Below are 20,004 nucleotides of genomic sequence, written 5' to 3'. Positions count from 1 at the left end.
ATCTTGCAGCTCATATTGGTATCTAAGGTGGCCTGAAAATTTTCGTCGTCAAAAATTGACACTTATCGTCTGCTGACGTTCAATAGGTCATATATAATGCCACTATCGATGACAAAATCTGTTTGGGTCTTTCTATTTATGGGAAGGGTCGTGCCTTTTACGGGGATGTTGAGTACAAACTTGATGAAAGAGATAAATATGACGAATAATGTCCTGCACAATCGTTTTCGCGGTATTTACCACTTGATATATTGTTAACCTTACAAGGTTGAAGACTGAAAATGCTTGATAATACTTTCAATGCCATTATCATGCGAATTCAATAATGCACACACAATAGATTGTGAGCAATAAGTACCTTATCTTTCACACGTGAACCCTACTTCTGACTCAAAGTCGGAGTGATCGTAGCAATAAAACAAGAAATTGTTTTCCAGAAAATGGTAATAAGCTTTCTTAAGGTGGTATGCTCTTCGAAAGTGAAAGCCTTAAACTTTTACTGAAATTTTCCTTGAGGAATCTTTCAACCATTCTCTTTCAAAATCTAGAATAAAATCGGGGTCACCGTGCAACTTTCAGTAGTAGAGACAAATTACCAATGATTTACGTACCGATATTTGAAATTCAAAATGGCCGCCATCCCTGTGTTAACTCTACGAAGAAAAAATAAAATTTTCGATTTTCGGAAAACTAAGCCAGTAAAAAATTTTCTTTATCCAAGAGCTTTAAAATGGACACCCACAAGTGGTAGATCAGAAAAGAATTGCAAAAGTTTAGAGTCCGAATATCTGTCACCGAGGCGCGATCTACCTTAAACGTGAGAAACACTGCCGTCGGATATTTGACCGTTCTACGCTGGCGCTAATAGAAATTAACATTAGAGTGACAGGTATTTGTGTGTATCGAGTTTCTAAAGGGGTAAGACAGTTGGTTGGAGAAGATTTTAGAATAGGTTTATGTTAATAGGTCTACATACTGGCGTGTTAATGGTTCAAAACATTTCACTACTGTGACTTTATATATCACATGGGTCAAAATCTATCGGCCACTGAGCATAGATGTGCTTCACAAACAGGTTGCATGTCCAGGTGCTGAGTCGCCAAGATTGAGTGATGGAATGACTCGGTTTAGGGTTGACATTGTGTTATCTCCCCCACGGGTAAGTATAATTAATTACAACTGTTGTTTCTTATTCAGTGGCAAAGGTATGCAAAGTTGCTGAATGGATGGTTCTAGCAGTATTCGGGTATTACACGACGGAATATATAACTAATGAAAATTGTCAAAAGGCAATGGAATTCGCTCTGGTTCCTTTTTTAGCGCGAATTTAGGGAATGAGGCTGAGTAGGGCAGAGTTTGTGACACTGCCTTGCAAGGGCTAAATCATTTAAACTGATCACCCATTCTTTCCTTCCTTCCTTCCTTCCTTCCTTCCTTCATTCGTTCATTCATCCTTTCCTCCTTTCCTTCCTTTTGCCTTTCATCCCTTCTGATTCACAATTCTGATCATCGTGTCGAATGGTGTCATAGCAATTAAATATCTCAATGAGGCTTGGTACAAAAGTACAAAGGGGCTATTACGCATTTCCCCTACATGGCTACTACTCAATAAAAGACGCGGGATGCGGGCTTTCCTGTCATAAATCTCGTAGGCCACAAGTGTTAGGGAGTCAAAAGTAGTTCCAGGCATTCTGACGCCACGACGCTCCTAGAAATTTCCACAAATGTTAGCTTTGAAAGCAAGAACAGCTCACGCCATTCTCTCGCCAAACGGAAAAACAGCATTGTATTATTTTTAAAGTAATCATTAATAAGGTAGTATGCGCCTCGCAAGTGACAGACTTAAATATGTGCTTAAATTCCTCGAGGAAACTTTCAATCGTTTGTTTTAAACGAAGAATAACAATCAAAGGTCACCAAGCAACTTTTGGTACTCAGAAACAAATTACCAAAGATTTACCGATATTTAGAATTCAAAATGGCCGCCATTCCTGTGTTAACTCTATGGAGAAAAACAAATTCACTTTTTGATTTTCGAAAAACAAAGATAGTGAGAATTTTTTTCTTACTTCAAAAGCTTTAAAGTGAGCTTGAACAAGTGATACTTCAGAAAAAATACAATTGTAAGGGGTCCAGAGTCTGCATACCTGTCAGAATGTTGACACTTCCTGTATGTGTTAATTGAAGACCGTTATTGCTAACTCATGAAATTTAGTCCGGTGATTTCGAACCGGAAATTTGTTGTCAACAATAACAAGCATACTGAACATAGCGCATTTTATTTGTAAGGTTGGTGCTTAGTTTTTAAATACACATTAGGGTAAGATAATATGATTGTTTTCTGGGGTAAAAATGACGAAAATATAACACAACATGCCATTTATTGTCCGTTCAACAAAAACCATGAAAAATTCATTGGCATCACACTTGAATTGTTTTCAGTGAATTCACAATGTTTGGGTTTAAATTAAGTCGGATTGGAAATCTGAATAAAAATTCTCATGTCCGCTATGTCCATATTCTTCAATCATTTGTCCCATGTGTCTGAATGAATTACTTTCTTTAAATCCTCATGTTTTCACTATATGCTGACGGAATTTTAAAACACACCTTTTACTCACGTAGTCTTGGGTGTATGTTTTCGACTTCAAGAACAGAAATCAACGTTAGGAAGATTCACTTTTAGACAATAATTTACTTGTATTATCGTCTTAAGAAAAGGTCTCCAGACGTGTCCCTTTCATATGCTTTGTGGTTTGTTTTCTCGATTTGGTGTTCATCATGGTGAATTTGATCTATCTCCTCTCTTTCATTGTATAAGGTACAGTCGTGAAATATGTTGTATAAAGGAAAAAATCTCCATATTTGATCATCTGAGGCTATCTTTCGTCGTGCCGGAATTCTAAAAGCATTGAAATTTTACCGTTTAATATTCGTTCTTGTGATCCTTTTCAACAAACCGACCTACACAGCCATTACGTTCGACGTACTGACAAAAGGGGACGTGAGCTGATGTCGAATTTTCCTTGTTTCTCGTCCGATCCTGCGGGGGATTATTATTTTAGTGCCACACACTAATATCAGAGGAACTACCCACACGTTAGTAAAACAGGGTAATAATGTTTCGTCAGCTTTGCTAAATACACGACGGTTAAAATACGCCTACATGTTTGACCATCATCGATTAAAAGTTTCAAGACTGCCGGGGGCACTCACATAAGATTTAACTACAGATGTATACTATGGAGAGTTCGACGACAAAGCAAATCCTTGTACAACTTCGCGTTGAACCGAGTCAAAAGTCTACCTTTTGGCCCGTATACTCGTGTCAAAGTTGTACATTTTCTCCTAATGATGAGTCAAAATTGTGTTTTAGGCAAAAGCATATTTCAAAAGGTTACACGTTATCATTACATATGCATAACACATGAGCGATTGTGACCTACGTATGTACTTATCTATATGTCTATCTACAAATCTACAGTATATCCTTACCTATCAATTTATCTATGAAGTTGGGTAGGTAGGTATTTCGTCTAGTTGGTAGTTAGGAAGGTAGGTCATCATGCACCACATTTATCTGTCGAGCTCTTTAAACATGTTTACACGCAGTCCTTTAAGGTAGAACGCGCGCCTCGGGGACAGATATTCGGACTCTCAAACTTTTACTATTTTTTTCTGACATACCACTTGTGGGGGCTCATTTTGAAGATCTTGGAGAAAGATAAACTTTTCACCGGCTTTGTTTTTCGAAAATCGAAATTTTTATTTTTTTTTCATAGAGTTAACAAAGGGATTTCGGCCATTATTAATTTCAAATATCGATAAAAAAAATCTTGGGTAATTTTTTTCTCTAGTATTAAAATTTGCACGGTGACCCCGATTTTTATTCTTTATTTTGATTGAGAATTGTGGAAAGATTCCTTGAGGAAAGTTTGAGCAAAAATTTAAGTCTTTCCCTTTTGAGGCGCATACTACCTAAAAAATTGCCTCGGACTATAGAGCACTTATACATGATAAAAACCAGAACGAGGTTGATGAATTATGGGTCATGGTTGTTAAAATGACATGCCCTGAGCAAGTTTAATCAACCGAGAACTTTAATCGTGATTGCTCTAATAGTCTTAACTTGTTAGATGCTTTCAAAGATAAGATATCATCAAATGATATTTTGGTAAACTTAATGTTGACAAATGAGGTAACTATATGACACACACGCTGAGGTAACGGTAATAGCTATTTTTATGATATAGGGAGTTAAAGGCCGTGTAAACACGGTACATAAAGAATGTACACAATGAACTGTCAAATATTCCGTGATAGATTACAAGTAATTTAAAGACACTTGCTTGCCTAGACATGGGGCAGCATTGAGCAACTCATGAAACGGGCTTTCTTTAGCTTCCGGCGATGATTTATTTATTGGTTTTCTCGCAATCACGCCGAACTACAAAGAGTGTTGTGAAGAAAGAAAGGCCATGCGTCCACCATGCTGACACGTTCCTTTGTTTGTTTTGACGTCGTGTTGTCAGTTTTCTTCCGAGTATTTTGAAGAGTTGACGAAAGGTAGTGTGATTGCATCTTCGGTGACGCTGTCTACATTGAGCATGCGCTATAGGTTGTATCCCCGTCAATAAACTCATAAACACGTGTTGTACACCTTTGAGATAAAGTAATATTTGGGATTTTTCTCTCTTCAATTTGTTGTACGTGACGTTTTTCATCATCAGTGTGTCGTCATGGTAAACAACCATTCGTAATAAGTAGAAACTTGAAGTAATTTTGAAAAAAAACACTGACAGAATCAGACAAACATGGTGTTATTGCCAACATTTAAACATAAAGAAAACACATGCTTGGCGTAACACAAACAGGAAAAGTAAATGGAACGAAAGTTACACAATTATAATGGCTTACACTTCTTCAATAGTAATTATCGATGAGCAATTTAATAGGTTGGCTATTTTACGATATTACAGTTGAACAAAGTGTCATTGCATACGAGGGGAAGATCCTTTTTTATCGAAAATGTGTGTAATGAAAAGATAATTGGATTTTTCGTTCATGTATACCACATCGGATAATTCTTGACAATGAGAGGTCTACTCTGCTTGCCGTAATACAAAAACTGAAGCAGTCATTGCTTATCTTAAAAGACAGAACCACTACAGCCAAAGTAGAACTTTGTTACACATGATATTCGCTAGCTAATCGTAGCTTTTGAGAATTTGAAAGATGCTACAGGTTGTTGCAATACCAATATCACTCTAAAAGTCGTACCAATCTAACAGACGAACAATTTGTATTTCGGCTAGGGAGTCAAGCAGTAATGACGTGACGAGCAGAGAGAGAAAGAGAGACAGAGACACAGACAGTGACAGAGACAGAGAGAGACAGAGACAGAGACAGAGAGAGTGACAGTGACAGAGAAGAGACAGAGACAGTGACAGAGACAGAGACAGTGACAGTGACAGAGACAGAGACAGTGACAGAGACAGAGACAGAGACAGTGACAGAGACAGAGACAGAGACAGAGACAGTGACAGAGACAGTGACAGAGACAGAGACAGTGACAGAGACAGAGACAGTGACAGTGACAGAGACAGTGACAGAGACAGAGACAGACAGAGAGAGTGACAGAGACAGAGACAGAGACAGAGACAGTGACAGAGACAGAGACAGAGACAGAGACAGTGACAGAGGCAGAGACAGAGACAGTGACAGAGACAGTGACAGAGACAGAGACAGAGACAGTGACAGAGACAGTGACAGAGACAGAGACAGTGACAGAGACAGAGACAGTGACAGAGACAGAGACAGTGACAGAGACAGTGACAGAGAGAGAGACAGAGACAGAGACACAGACAGTGACAGAGACAGAGACAGAGACAGAGACAGAGAGAGACAGAGCTTTATATATGCATTCTAAAAAGAGCAATGTGACATCACAGCAGGACTAGTTTATGATCATCACTTAGTAATGAATAAAGGCGAATCAAAACTCTTTGAAATGACAGCTTTTATATGACCTTAACTTTTGAAAAAAATTAACTAGTATACACAACTTTGCCAGGAAAACACTAATACCCGGTAAATAGTCAGTGTGAACAAGCACTGATGTGAGAACAAGATGGCATTACTTTTCAATACGGCTTATGTACCCTGCATCTGGAGCATTATTTGCCTTTTTTTCTTTAATTAATCACATTTTGACTCAGCAAAAGCTAAATAAGCAAAAGCTAAATTTGATAAACGGGTGTTCCATCTTCTATTTTTCTATCTATCTATCTATCTATCTATCTATCTATCTATCTATCTATCTATCTATCTATCTATCTATCTATCTATCTATCTATCTATCTATCTATCTATCTATCTATCTATCTATCTATCTATCTATCTGTCTATCTGTCTCTGTCTGTCTATCTATCTATCTATCTATCTATCTATCTATCTATCATCTATCTATCTATCTATCTATCTATCTATCTATCTATCTATCTATCTATCTATCTATCTATCTGTCTATCTGTCTGTCTGTCTGTCTGTCTGTCTGCCTATCTATCTATCTATCTATCTATCTATCTATCTATCTATCTATCTATCTATCTATCTATCTATCTATCTATCTATCTATCTATCTATCTATCTATCTATCTATCTATCTATCTATCTATCTATCTATCTATCTATCTATCTATCTAAAAAATATCTATAGACATATCCGTCTATCTGCCAGTGTTTTCATTTCATTGTCTATCAATGTGTGTTGATTTTGTATCTGACGGTCCGCTCCTCTTAATGTAAACCTGTAGACTGATAAAATAACAAAATATAATCTGGACTTCTATCAGTTCCTTGTTTCCAGACTTTTGTATTCCATAACGAAGTCTACAGATAACTTTGTTCTCTCTATCCAACATCTCTCGTATCATTCCATCAAGTAATTCACCAGGGCTTTTCGCTTTTAAATAATTTTTCTCGTTTATTCATTGATATATGTGCATCTGACAGGCGAAATTGATGTTAACGGACTTGTCATTATCTATGACATTGCCGTTTATTGTTCGTTCTCAACCCACTTTTATTCGGACGCAATGTTTCAATACTCGAGGGGGTCAACGCTAATGGATTGAGGCCTGAAATGGTAGTGCGATGGGTCGTGGCGACTTATCAGCGACGCCAACCTCTTTTTCACATGAATCAAAAATTCTATACAGTGGGGGTGTATTGATTTCTCGCCACACTCGCAGCTCTCTCTCTCTCTCTCTCTCTCTCTCTCTCTCTCTCTCTCTCTCTCTCTCTCTCTCTCTCATTAAGTCAACCATGGCAAAACACAGCGAAATCATCATAAAAACCTTAATCCATCTGTTCAGCAATTGCCTCGAATAACCAAAATGAATATAGATGAGGTACATAAATACAGTAAAACAGACAATTTGACGAGAAGATTAGGAATATGGAGATACACAAAATGGGTTAACAGGATGATAAATGGAGCTACAATGACACTTTCCATGCTCTCTGCACCAGCGATTTCAAGATGATATTCAGAATTTTATTACTCGTGACTGGTCTGTTGAAGAAGAGAGGCTTTTGTTTAAAAATATGTGTATCAGTTGGCCGCGATAATTTCGGAATACATTAAAAGGGGGCGGCTGTTTGTTTACAATGATGATTTGTTGTGCGTTCGGTGGCAACGCCATACGTGAAATACTTCTTTACATCTTACTGCGGTCTCCTGGGGGACATACAGATAGCGGCATTGCCACGGCTGCGTGTTTCCCTCGGGCAATATCTCGTGTAGGACATCGTTCATGTTGTCAGAAAATGGACCTGTTGGAAAAGTGTGAAATATTGATGGGAGAATTCCGTCAGGTGCGTCGCCGAAACGCTTTTCCTGGAACGCTGTACACTATTCGTAATATTTTACGATCAAACACACAAAACATAACTTGAAATTGTAATGAGCATGAATACTTAATATCTTGACGCTAGACCTTGGCATAGGTATTTATCGACGAACAGTTTGAATAGAATTTTTTTGGAAGTTTATATGTATATATATATATATATATATATATATATATATATATATATATATATATATATATATATATATATACACGTCTACTGGTTGGTTGTAAATTTTCTGCTTATTGCTTGGTAATGTTGATACAACGTTTCGTCGTTAAAGTAGGAAGGACTTCATCAGGTGAAAAGATGTCAATGCTATAAACAGAAAATTTACAACCAGATCAGTAGACGTGTGCATTTACATTTATCCGCTATCACCAAGCCACACTACGAAGTACTCATTTGTGTTAATATATTTTAATGCTAATGGAGAGAGAGAGAGAGAGAGAGAGAGAGAGAGAGAGAGAGAGAGAGAGAGAGAGAGAGAGAGAGAGAGAGAGAGAGAGAGAGAGAGAGAGAGAGAGAGAGAGAGAGAGACAGAGACAGAGAGACAGAGAGAGACAGACGAGAGACAGACAGACAGACAGACAGACAGACAGACACAGTGGGGGAAATATTGTACTTGAAGTAATTTGTGTGTTTCTTTGTTCATGAGAGAGAGGAGAGAGGAAGATTTCGTAAAAGAGATAGACAGACAGACAGACAGACAGACAGACAGACAGACAGACAGATAGATGGATAGATAGATAGATAGATAGATAGATAGATAGATAGATAGATAGATAGATAGATAGATAGATAGATAGATAGATAGATAGATAGATAGATAGATAGATAGATAGATAGATAGATAGATAGATAGATAGATAGATAGATAGATAGATAGATAGATAGATAGATAGATTCAGTATTCATCACACATGCACTATTTTCCACCTGAATAAATGTGCACTTTTTTCCAAGTACGCATACAGTTACGAAATTCAATGTACATTCAATGTTCAACTCTGTGACTGTGCTGGGGATGAGCGCGTTCACGTATTTCCACGTAGTTTCTTTCAATCTTTATAAGCGTGACTGTCTATGCAGGCCATCTGTTGAACTGAGAATCGATCTTTCGCATGTTTTCGATTAAAAAGATGATAAGTTGATAAGATATTAATGAAAATTCGTGAGTGGCTCTATCAATAACAGGTCATCACGGGGTCAACCCACTGATGAATGAATGAGAACTCAGGAATTTTGCAATCAAGGAAGAAAGAGTCAAATATTTTGTAATGAGAGCAATTAGCAATTAAACTGTCCATGTCTTGTTTTGCTAGAGAGAGTGAGAGCTGAATGTCTTTCTTGTCATATTTTATTGTTGAGACCTTTACTCATCATTTTTTTCCCCTGACATTTCGATTAGGTTAATCCTGGGTAGAATTTCATTGATATGACTTTTAATTTTACTTACTACCATCTTGAACGTTTGTCTCACTTCGAATACCATGTCTTTGATGCCACTGGTTTACACCGCAGCAAGTTTCATAACTTTGGCACATCAGGCATCAATTTGTAAAAGTGACAATTCAATGATACACTCTACCCCACTCACTGTGTTCGATTTCTGTCTCCCCCTCCCCCCTCCCCAACACAAATGGGACCAGCTTTCATATGAGTTAGCCTTCGGCATCAATTACGAAAGTATGACCAGACTGCCTACATTGCCACTCACAGCTTATAAAATAACGGCAGATGATGATACCAAATTTACCCGTCGCACATGAAATTCTAGTGTTTGCTTAGATAAATTGGATTTTTGGCATTGCATTTAGTTTTTTTGTACTTTTATGACGGGTAATTGTATTTGTCGTTGATGTTCGATCGGGAGACAGACGTTTAATATTTGCCTGATTATGATAATTTCAACAGCGGCTAATTGACGAAATAGCAACCATCCTAACTTACAAACTTTAATCTCCAAACTTTCCATGACCATGGGCACTATAATTGTAGTGCCGAAAAAGTTGACAATTTGAACCTAAGAAAAACCGGAGAATATATAATGTTAACGGTTTCTCAATGAATCGATTATCTAAGTTTTATACCGTACTCGTCCCGTTCACCGTTTGTAGAGAGAGATAGCTTCTGGCGTTTTGTTTCGGTGGGATACGTTTACTTTTCAGCATTGACAGAGCAGCTGCTCGATGCTGAGATGGGTCGAACTGTCGATCACCCGGAGCAAGACGGTATATTTCGCTTTTGTCTGCGTACCATGAATTTATTTATTTTCGGATTGTCCACGTGCGCGACCGAGCAAATCGAATGGAATCAAGAAAATCTCCCTTAGGGTGAAATAGTCTTAAAAGTAAAACCGCCAAAAGCCATAGACTATACGAATTTTACCCGGTAAAGAGTTGATTCATCAAACCGGAGAATTGAATGAGTGACGTTGGAAAAATATCACATTTTGAATCCCCGTACGTAGTCCAAGAATGTTCCTCTTAATAATATTGGCAGATTACACCCGTGTTGCAATTGAAATTGACATTCCATTCAGATTACTAGGAGCTATCATGACTGCATTGATTAATTACACGCACGCTTTGCTGCTAATCAACCACGAATGTGAAGATCTAGTTTGTCCGTTAACATCGACCATAACGTGCATTAGCACGGCCAAGTGAGAGTGTCGGGTGATGAATAACAAATTAAATCGATTTCTAATTATCGATTATAGCTTGTAAACGTGCAAAGAATAAAAGTAATGATAAGGAGCTGTCACCGAGCTCTATCCATTGGATCACTACACTGTCAACGTCACCGGCCAATGTCCATTTACGGAGCGCCAAATGTTTCAAAAATATTTATCGAGTGCAAAAATGTCTTTCTCGATTGAAATAAAAACTCGGTGCCATTACGGAAAGAAATAATTAAGAAAAACTATAATTAAAAAAACGCCAAAAAATAAAGAAATGTCATTTAATACTTAATTGTGACTTGAGAATATCCTTTAAAGCGTAATTAGGAAATAAACAGTTCCAATACTTATTGACGTTCATACAAATAGTTTGCGTCAAAAGTGCAGTAAGTGCTGATTTTACAAAAAGTTCAAAATATCCTTACAATGGTACGTACACAAAAACAAAAGAAAATCACTAAAAAAACTACTACCACTCAGAAAAAATATAACAAAAAATTAAAATGTGAACCACATTTGGCTTGAATGTGATAAAAGACAAAAAATCATTATAAAAGAATCAAAATGACAAAAAATGCCATGCAACTAATGGTGCTAGTAAATTTGTGTAGGCGTTACATTAACAAAACATGGTTACTCTGATTGCCGCCTTGTATCATCTTGTCTATAGTCTAGCTAGCTCTCCGGGCTCATGCATGTTTGCCTCAAAGAGCTGTCGTGTGTTTGCAAAGCTTCGATGTACACAGAAAATCTGTGGACCTACTCACGTGCGCGTCTGCGAGATTTTCATTGGTATATACTCTGTAGTTCTAGCATTTAACGTTTTTCTCCGTAAGCGGCCAATACCGATCACTCAGTAAAATTCTCTTACATGGCAGACTTGCTATGTACCGAGTAACGTAACATACATAGATACATACATAGATACATACATAGATACATACATAGATACATAGATACATAGATACATACATAGATACATAGATACATACATACATACATACATACATACAATACATACATACATACATACATACATACATACATACATACATACATACATACATACATACATACATACATACATACATACATACATACATACATACATACATACATACATACATACATACATACACTTCATGACACAAGATGATGTTAGGAGCTTCCTTATTTACGGGGAGGGGGTGGTGGAATAAAGAGACGAAAGAAATTCATAAATTGACCCTTCCAGGTATTCATTCTAAAATATGACCCCTCATTTCATTAATTGTAAACTGTCAGCCCTTCGGTCAAAAGTGCCGATCTGATTATAATAATTAAAAATATAGATATATGCCATCAAGACATTGCGCTGGAATTTAACAGACCAACTTTGCACTGTGGACACATATCTGTAACTTATGGCTTTTTTCAAATTTTTGCTCTGTGTTGTTCCATCCAGTATGTCGTTTCACTCCCCACAGAATCCTAAAATATTCAGTGTATTGGTGGTAAACATAGTCTCCATATGTTAAACGACCATTGTTATTGTTGACAAATCAATTCACGTCCGGACTTGAATGCAACTTTGGACAATAACAATGCTACTTGCTCACATATTTGCCTTTGTTGAGAAGCTTTGTTGGCATTACATCCTGCTGTTGGGAGTTGAACAAGAAACTGGAGATGATACACAGAACACAAAAACACTCAAAAGCTGGCTGCAACTTACAGATAGAGAGGCATTAAAGTGTGTAACATGCTTGTCGTCTCTGTCAAACTGGGTTTATGTTATAACACAATGGGGTATCAGTACTTCAGTCTAATCGTCATTGTAGCGTGATTTCCTTGCTGTACACTGTCGACCAGATTTCGATCACTTGAAATGTTTCTTTTCAACATCGCTGTCATAGCTTCGTCAATATAACTGTCATCACTTGCAGAAGAAGTTTCCACCAATCCTATCATAGTATCTTTTGTGTCACTGTAGTTGTCCTCCTCTTCTCCTCCTCATCTTTCTCCTCCTCCTCCTCCTCCTCCCCCTCTTCATCCCCAACCTTCACTATGCTCATCTCCTCTGTGGCTTTTCTTTCAAAACGTTCTAGTGTTAAACATTTAACTGGAACAATGTGTGCTTAAACTTCAGACTTCATGCAGAAGAAACCATATTTTATTCCAAATTTGTTGAATATTTGGTTCTATTTTGGTAATGTCATTGTCCATACAAATATTTTTTTTTAAATTATCTACCACACTGTCTGTTGCAGAATTTGACCCTATCCATAACCACTTTGTAAAACTTGACCTCTCTCCCGATTTTAGCCGCCCCAATAAATAATGAAGGTTCCCTTATCTAAATGGTGATGTATCACGCATGCGTCCTCGTGCGTTCGAGTTTTGAAATCGCCGTACACGTTTCTCTTTCTTTCAGATATGTAGTTGTATGCTATTCACCCTCTGAGCGCAAAAGGCAATTTTTGTCACCTCTATAAAATATACCTTATCAATTTTTTTTCAGATTTTTTACAAAATATTCATAACAAACTGTAGCCAATGAAATGTGATATCCATTTGGTTCAAAATTATCAAAAAAAAAAACAATTAGAAAAGTTCATAAAAATTGGTAAAATGTTGCAATGCAATTTCGATGGGAAAAATTCCGACATTCAAAGGGTTAAATTTTAAATGGACGAGTATACCCATTCATTTGAATTGAACTGGCTCCAAGCAAGATTTTGTCATGTGTACGTGTTCGTGTTTTGAAACATTGCGCATACTATAGTTTCGTCACTTACGAGGTGAGACTCAACAAAGGCTGTTAATATTTGATATGCCCTGTAAAGTTCTACATTCAACACGTGATGAATACTCTGATAAAGAATTCATGCGATCTTTCCAAAGAGCGTTCGCAGTTGACGATTACCCTTTGCAGATTAAAGATTAAACTGACACGCGCCAACAAACGTCATTGTCGTAAAAGGGTACGCTTAACATGCCGACAAAGATCCTGGTTGGTTTAGCGTCAAAGGGTACGGTGATAAAAATATGAGACAAATAAAAGCTGATGCTCTGTGTACAAATATAATAAATGCGAAGCACGTGTTCCTCTATGGGAAAATCATTCTTCATAAGATACGAGACGTCCAGGTTGAACTGGGCGATTCCCTGAAGTATTGAAGAAATTGCTCTGTGTATCGTTAGGTCAACCTATGTCTTAAAATTGAATATGTCGTCGAGCTGCCAAGTGACCTCTATACAGCAATAGTATTGTGGTGCTACGATATTGATGATGAAAGTCTTTGCAAAATAATTAAAGGGGGGGGTCAAAGTTCCTTGAAAGGAATTAATATTGACCAATGGTCTCCGTCAATTTAGGATTTGATGTCGGATTTTGGCAAGCTGGCAACATTTTCACAAAGGACTAGTGTTACAAACGTTTTTGAACATGACCAAAGTTCAAAAAGGACTCATAGTTAACCTATGGGTCGACAAGAGTCTTAGAACAGCCTATAGTTTTCAATCATTACTAGTAAGATAAAATGATCAGAACACTGACCTCGACGGAAAATCTACTATTTGATACAAACTGAAACAAAATATCAACAAGATTTAAAAATCATATCGGAAACCATCTGACCCATTCAATGCCTGTTACGCCGGCTTGCTAACCCTCGTTGTTTCTAGTAAAACGAAAAACTATAATTAATTCTCAAGAAGGTTTTGCAAGGAAGAAATCTCCCAGTGGAGGTTCTTCAAGTTGATCAACGTCAAAAAGCTCATGAACAATTCTTTGAATTCCAAGTATACCGTAATTGTAGGTGTCTTTGGTATGCTAATTCGGGGTGTTGGCTCACCTTTCTAGGGGAACCACCCAGTATTTATGTCGACACACTGCCAATGTGTATGGTTCAATTCTGATCTTGGCAGTCTAAGTCTGAACAAAATTCAATTGTTGATAACAATGAACCTAGAAACACAAAAGCTGTGCACACAAACAGAATACTGGGCATTTCCACGGGCCGAAGGTAGATAAACAAAGAAAAAAGCGCATCCGGGAAACACTGCCGAATCTTCATTATGAAATAAGCGGGGGTTTCTTAGGGGGCCTTTCACAGCTTCGTGAAGCAATTGGAACTCGCAGATTATACGCATTTGAGAAATTGTTCAATTGTGGACTTAATCTTCTTCTGCCTGGTCAAATTGATTGAAATTCTGCGGAGAGTTAAAGTTATTTGGGGTTCCATTTCTTTCCACAAAACAGAACTTAGATCATAAATTATCCTCATTGAGTTCATCAGAATTACGGAACAAAATTTAAAAATTCCTGTGAAATATGGCCATATACGAATCACATTAGAAAGGAATTCAATTAGTTAAAACATCGCTTGTTATCTGCACTGCGGGCATTCTGAAAGAACAACATAATGGGAGAGATCACGATTGTTTGCACTTTGTGGGAGGACAGACCCTTATTTTGAGAATAGTGTCACTTCGTACTGTATAGAAGGTCACCGTAATGAAGCCTGCTCAATGGAGATTTTCTCAGTCGTGAACAAGTTTTTCTGTAACAGTATTCAGTTGAAGCAAGTCCAAACAGGTAAAAAAAGTTAGGCTTAATGATAGCAAAATCATTTTGGCGACTCCAGTATTTTAACGAATAGGCTTATTCGATCAAAACTAAAGCGTATGAATTTATTGGAGCCTAAACAAAGATCACAACACACTAAATTCTCCATTTACTTAATCACACAAACTTGCATCAAAACACCTTATGAAGTCGATTGGAAATATTTTGTGATAATATCTAAGTGATGGAAGGTGAAACAAATCTGATTGTAACTTTATGATTAACAAAAACAAACTAGCACAATACTTTCAACCTCATGCAGTTATCCCGAAATAGACCAGTCCTAGGGCCTGTTAATTACAGGACACTGTATAGTCTGACTGTAGATCGCACTTGATCAATGTACAAAGATAGACCAACTTAACACGTATACTGGTCAGACAAATATGCGCCACTGCAGTTTTTTTCGAGTTCTTTGTGTGCATGAACGTTTGTTGTCATTTATGGAACACCGAGTCCGTCGTTTTCCCCTTATTGAAAATTTATTTGTGTTCATCACTTTGACATTCTTACCCAGGTACGTGACCTTCACCTTTTGAAATCGGGGCTTTTCGAGTGTCCTCAGGGAACTCAGTCCATGAAAAATATCAATTTGACGTCATCTGAACAAAGAGAGGTGGGAAATTGATGATCTTTCAAAAACAACAATTTTTATAGATAAGTCAGATATTTCACGATCCGAAAAGCTAAGAATTCCCTGTGCTATAGATAAGACCTTACATTAACCTATTACCTTATATATTCTTTGTCATGTTATGAAAACTTCTCAATCCAAGACTGGCGTTACATTTCATTTGAACTATTTTATGGGATCTGCTTACAGGCTACTGTAAAACTTAGTTAGCACTTTGACCTCAGAAAGTATTAAAATGACGCTATAATTAAATCTACAGTCTCTGCTTAAAGGGATACAGTCGTTGGAACTGCGCTCTAAGGTTGTATGGGACCCATACAACCAATGTGAACACTGTATGCAAGGTACGATGGCGATTGATTAAAGTTAAAACATGTCTGTCATAATCTATATCGTATAATTTAAATGTTCCAGCTGTGATGATGAGGTACGACAAGATATCGTGCACCGTCGAAATACATTGTTTGTAAACAAGAAACTCGCGCAGGCGCAGTTCCGACGACCGTTTCCCTTTAAATCACTGTCAATAGCGCACTGGCTGACACGATTGGTGGGTCCTGACCTCCAGCTGAAACAAAGCACGTGTAGAATCCCTCGTCTGCTCTCGTCACGCCGAACACGATCAAATCGTAGTCTCGTCCACCAACGCGGCTACCGATCATGAGCCGAGAGTCGCCGACGATTACCGAGTTGTCCAAGCTGAGAATTGTGCGGTCTTTCGGACCGGTCGTCTTCACCCAAGCAACAAGTCCCTTCTTGTTTCCAACGGAGCAGGTAAACATGGCAGTCATGTTGACATGAACTGTGAGGTCTTTTGGCTCGCTGACGAAAAAGTGATGGTCGGCTATGTCTTTCTTAACTGTTGAAAATAAATTCACAAGGGAATTGTTTTATCTAGAGTTTAAAATCCATCTTCCGGAATCTGATGATCTTATTCATATCAATGCATGCACAAACTTTTTAGAAAGTGGCCAGAAATTTTACTCGTGCTTATATTTATTGAAAGACAACAGTGTGGTAATTCTGTCCATATAGCGTAATAGTTGTGACGACGACGACGACGACGATGATGATATGATGATGATGATGATGATTGTACAGACAAAAGTCTTAAGTTCATAAATCTCAGCTCCACTAACTGTACTGCTTCTAACACTACTTTCATACCATCAGAACCTAATATACACATTTCCTCTTACCCGATGTGTAGTTAGGATATAGCTCTGCGTGGTAGGGCTGTGTGTTACCGGTGTTATATGGCCTCCTACCACAGGCTGTATAACGCCGGTATTACACTCTTGTATTCTGCAGTGATGGCCATTTGTAAAATTATTCCATCAATTTCAAAGCACAAACGAAATACTTCTCAGTTTATTGGGTTTTTTCGTTTTATAGAAAGTTCACATCGTTGCAGTATTGACTATCACCAGAAATTTTAATATCAGCAATATTTCTCTAAAAGTATCAAAGACGAATATTATCTGCCAGAGAGAACTCACTTGTCGGTTCAAAAAAGAACGTGTCAAAACCGGCTGCATACGCCATGCATAAAAGGGAGCATCCTATGAGACTGTAGAGGGCGGCCTTTCCCATTATCACAGATTTCACAGTCTGACGAAAAATGACACAAAAGGTCACGTTAATATCAGGCCCGTTGAACAACATTGACACAAAATGATAAGCTGTGACGAATAATGGTCAAAATGAAACAAACGTATATTATATTTCAACGTTATCTCGAATATAAATATCATTAATGTGGACGTTATCTACTCAAATTAAGGGAGAGTTAAGTTTTGTCCATTGAGGATGATACATGAATTCCCTATCACTACAGACTATCAAATGTTGTAAAACGGGCAAGTTGTGTCAAGAGGTACATCTACATGGCTAGATGTAACTCCAAGGACTTGTACTTCATAAACTTTACAGACTTTGTGCAAAATATACAAAAAATTCACTTTTATATTGAAAACAGAAAAATACAAAATTGACATACTCATAAAGAAATGGGGAAAATACTTGCAAATAGTGGCCAATAGGAACATTTATTTAGGACAGAAGTAACACATTAACCACTTCATTCCATCTTTCTGACAGTAATGGTAATTTTTCCCCTCTATAAAAGACTCGAATAAAAAACATTATAAATACAAAATAGGGCAAGTTGTAACTCACCGAAATCCAATGTCTATGTATGTATACTTATGTATGTATGTATGTATGTATGTATGTATGTATGTATGTATGTATGTATGTATGTATGTATGTATGTATGTATGTATGTATGTATGTATGTATGTATGTATGTATGTATGTATGTATGTATGTATGTATGTATGTATGTATGTATGTATGTATGTATGTATGTATGTATGTATGTATCCATACATACATATATATATATATATATATATATATATATATATATATATATATATATATATATATATATATATTTATATATATATATATATATAATGCTATTATTACAAAATTATGCTAAAATGTAGCTGCAATTATGCAGCCCTGGGCCACTCGACGGTTGCTGGCTGTTCTGACTGCGCCTGCCCTCAGTGCTCAGTGCTACAATGTTAGCAGTATTTTGAATAGAAAATCAGCGTTGTAAAGAACGGTCGCACGGGCAACGAATCATATCTCATTTAAATTCCACCTGTGCCTGTCTTCCCGTCAAATACAAATTTATCTAGACCAACATTTTGACGGAAGTGATGTACATATATATATATATATATATATATATATATATATATATATATATATATATATATATATATATATATATATATATATAAAACACCCCAACATAAACAATAAAGATACATTAACGTTTCTTCTCAATGAAGTAATAGCTATACGATACTTCAATTTAAAGTAATGTCTTTTGTAACCCAAGTTTCAAGTATTTTTCGTCGAACATGTTTGTGTTATTTTCTGACAATGAGATAAAGCTATAGCAGCATAGCTAGTCAAAACAAGACTACAGAAATGCACCCCGAATAATAAAACCGTATGACCGATTTATGGATTAACGGCAGATATACATGTACTCGTAAACTCATGTGAACAATAAAATCGTAAATTATCCGGTAACCTAGGTCAGCAATGATCATTGTTTTAAACCTGTTGTCCTGATAGAACTGTTTATCGGCCCACGTAGGCCATTGGAAATTGATAAGTACTTGCCGACAAGTATTATAATGTAATTTTCACTTGAGTTTATTTTGCATATTCGAGCGGTCTTTTTTGAAATGCTTCTCGAGTGTTTAGGCGCTTTCTTTACAACTTCATTGTTGTATGTTGGACTGACTATCCGCATGATAAATACATAGATGAATGCATAACAAACACATAAATAACTTATGTTACTTGTACAGTTGTTCATCCGATACAAATGTTTCACCAATCCTTGGAAACCTGTCTATAATATTTGTCTTTATATTTGACCAAATATATCTCGCTACTGTTCACCTATATGTTTTTCTGCGTACCTACCCGCCTGTCCATATACCTATAATTGTATGCCAACCTCGCGACCACACACAGTTTGCACATGCCTTTTGTGTAACCTTTTTACTATGTCAACGATAAAATGAAAGATTTCCACCTTCGATCCAAGCCTAAAATTAGTATCCTAAGAAATACTACATGGTATTGAAACAAGTTGACTAGGCTCTGGATGGCGGCGCTCTACTTCCACCTGACAAAGTGCAGCAACGATCACAGAACGTTATTGACGGATCTGAATGAAACATAACGGGCTAGGACCACTTCTACGCTGCCTAACGCCAAACGCTATAAATTTTTCGGACATAAGCAAGGAAAATTACCCACCGTTGTTAGGCGACGAATCGCTGGAAAGATTGCGAAGTCCAGGGTTTTGTCCTACGGTATGCACGCCGTTATATTTTGATTGCTTGCACAAACACTGCAATACATGATGATAACACTCGTCAAATTCAGCTGCTGCACTATTTAAACACAGCATGCCACGGCTGTCGTCTTTCAACAGTTGTTTTTTATGTAAAATATAAAATTAAGTGTATAAACCAAATTTATAACGGCCTCTTGTAAAATCATGCATTAATTAAGACAAGTTTTTTATATGTTCAATTTGTTTTATACGCTCTAAAATTCTGA

General features: G+C 37.1%; 1 protein-coding gene across 1 annotated transcript; it reads right to left on the bottom strand.

The window, feature by feature from the left end:
- Positions 1–15,260: 15,260 nt before the first annotated feature.
- Positions 15,261–19,837, bottom strand: LOC139148682 (uncharacterized). Its single transcript, XM_070720172.1, has 3 exons — positions 19,699–19,837; positions 17,343–17,454; positions 15,261–16,702 (listed from the first exon to the last, which is right to left on the bottom strand). The coding sequence occupies exons 2-3, from the start codon at positions 17,434–17,436 to the stop codon at positions 16,356–16,358; spliced, it is 441 nt and encodes a 146-aa protein (XP_070576273.1). The 5' UTR covers positions 17,437–17,454; positions 19,699–19,837; the 3' UTR covers positions 15,261–16,355.
- Between the last annotated feature and the right edge of the window lie 167 nt (positions 19,838–20,004).

Source organism: Ptychodera flava, chromosome 2 (genome assembly GCF_041260155.1).
Source record: "Ptychodera flava strain L36383 chromosome 2, AS_Pfla_20210202, whole genome shotgun sequence".
NCBI lineage: Eukaryota > Metazoa > Hemichordata > Enteropneusta > Ptychoderidae > Ptychodera > Ptychodera flava.
Note: the sequence above shows the minus strand (reverse complement) of the source record. Positions and strands in the feature narration are given on the sequence as shown.

Excerpts from the sequence above, each read along its gene's own strand:
- LOC139148682 (XM_070720172.1), bottom strand. The coding sequence starts at position 17,436 with ATGGGAAAGGCCGCCCTCTACAGTCTCATAGGATGCTCCCTTTTATGC. Across the intron at positions 16,703-17,342 it reads GTTCTTTTTTGAACCGACAA|TTAAGAAAGACATAGCCGAC; the intron begins GTGAGTTCTCTC and ends TATTTTCAACAG.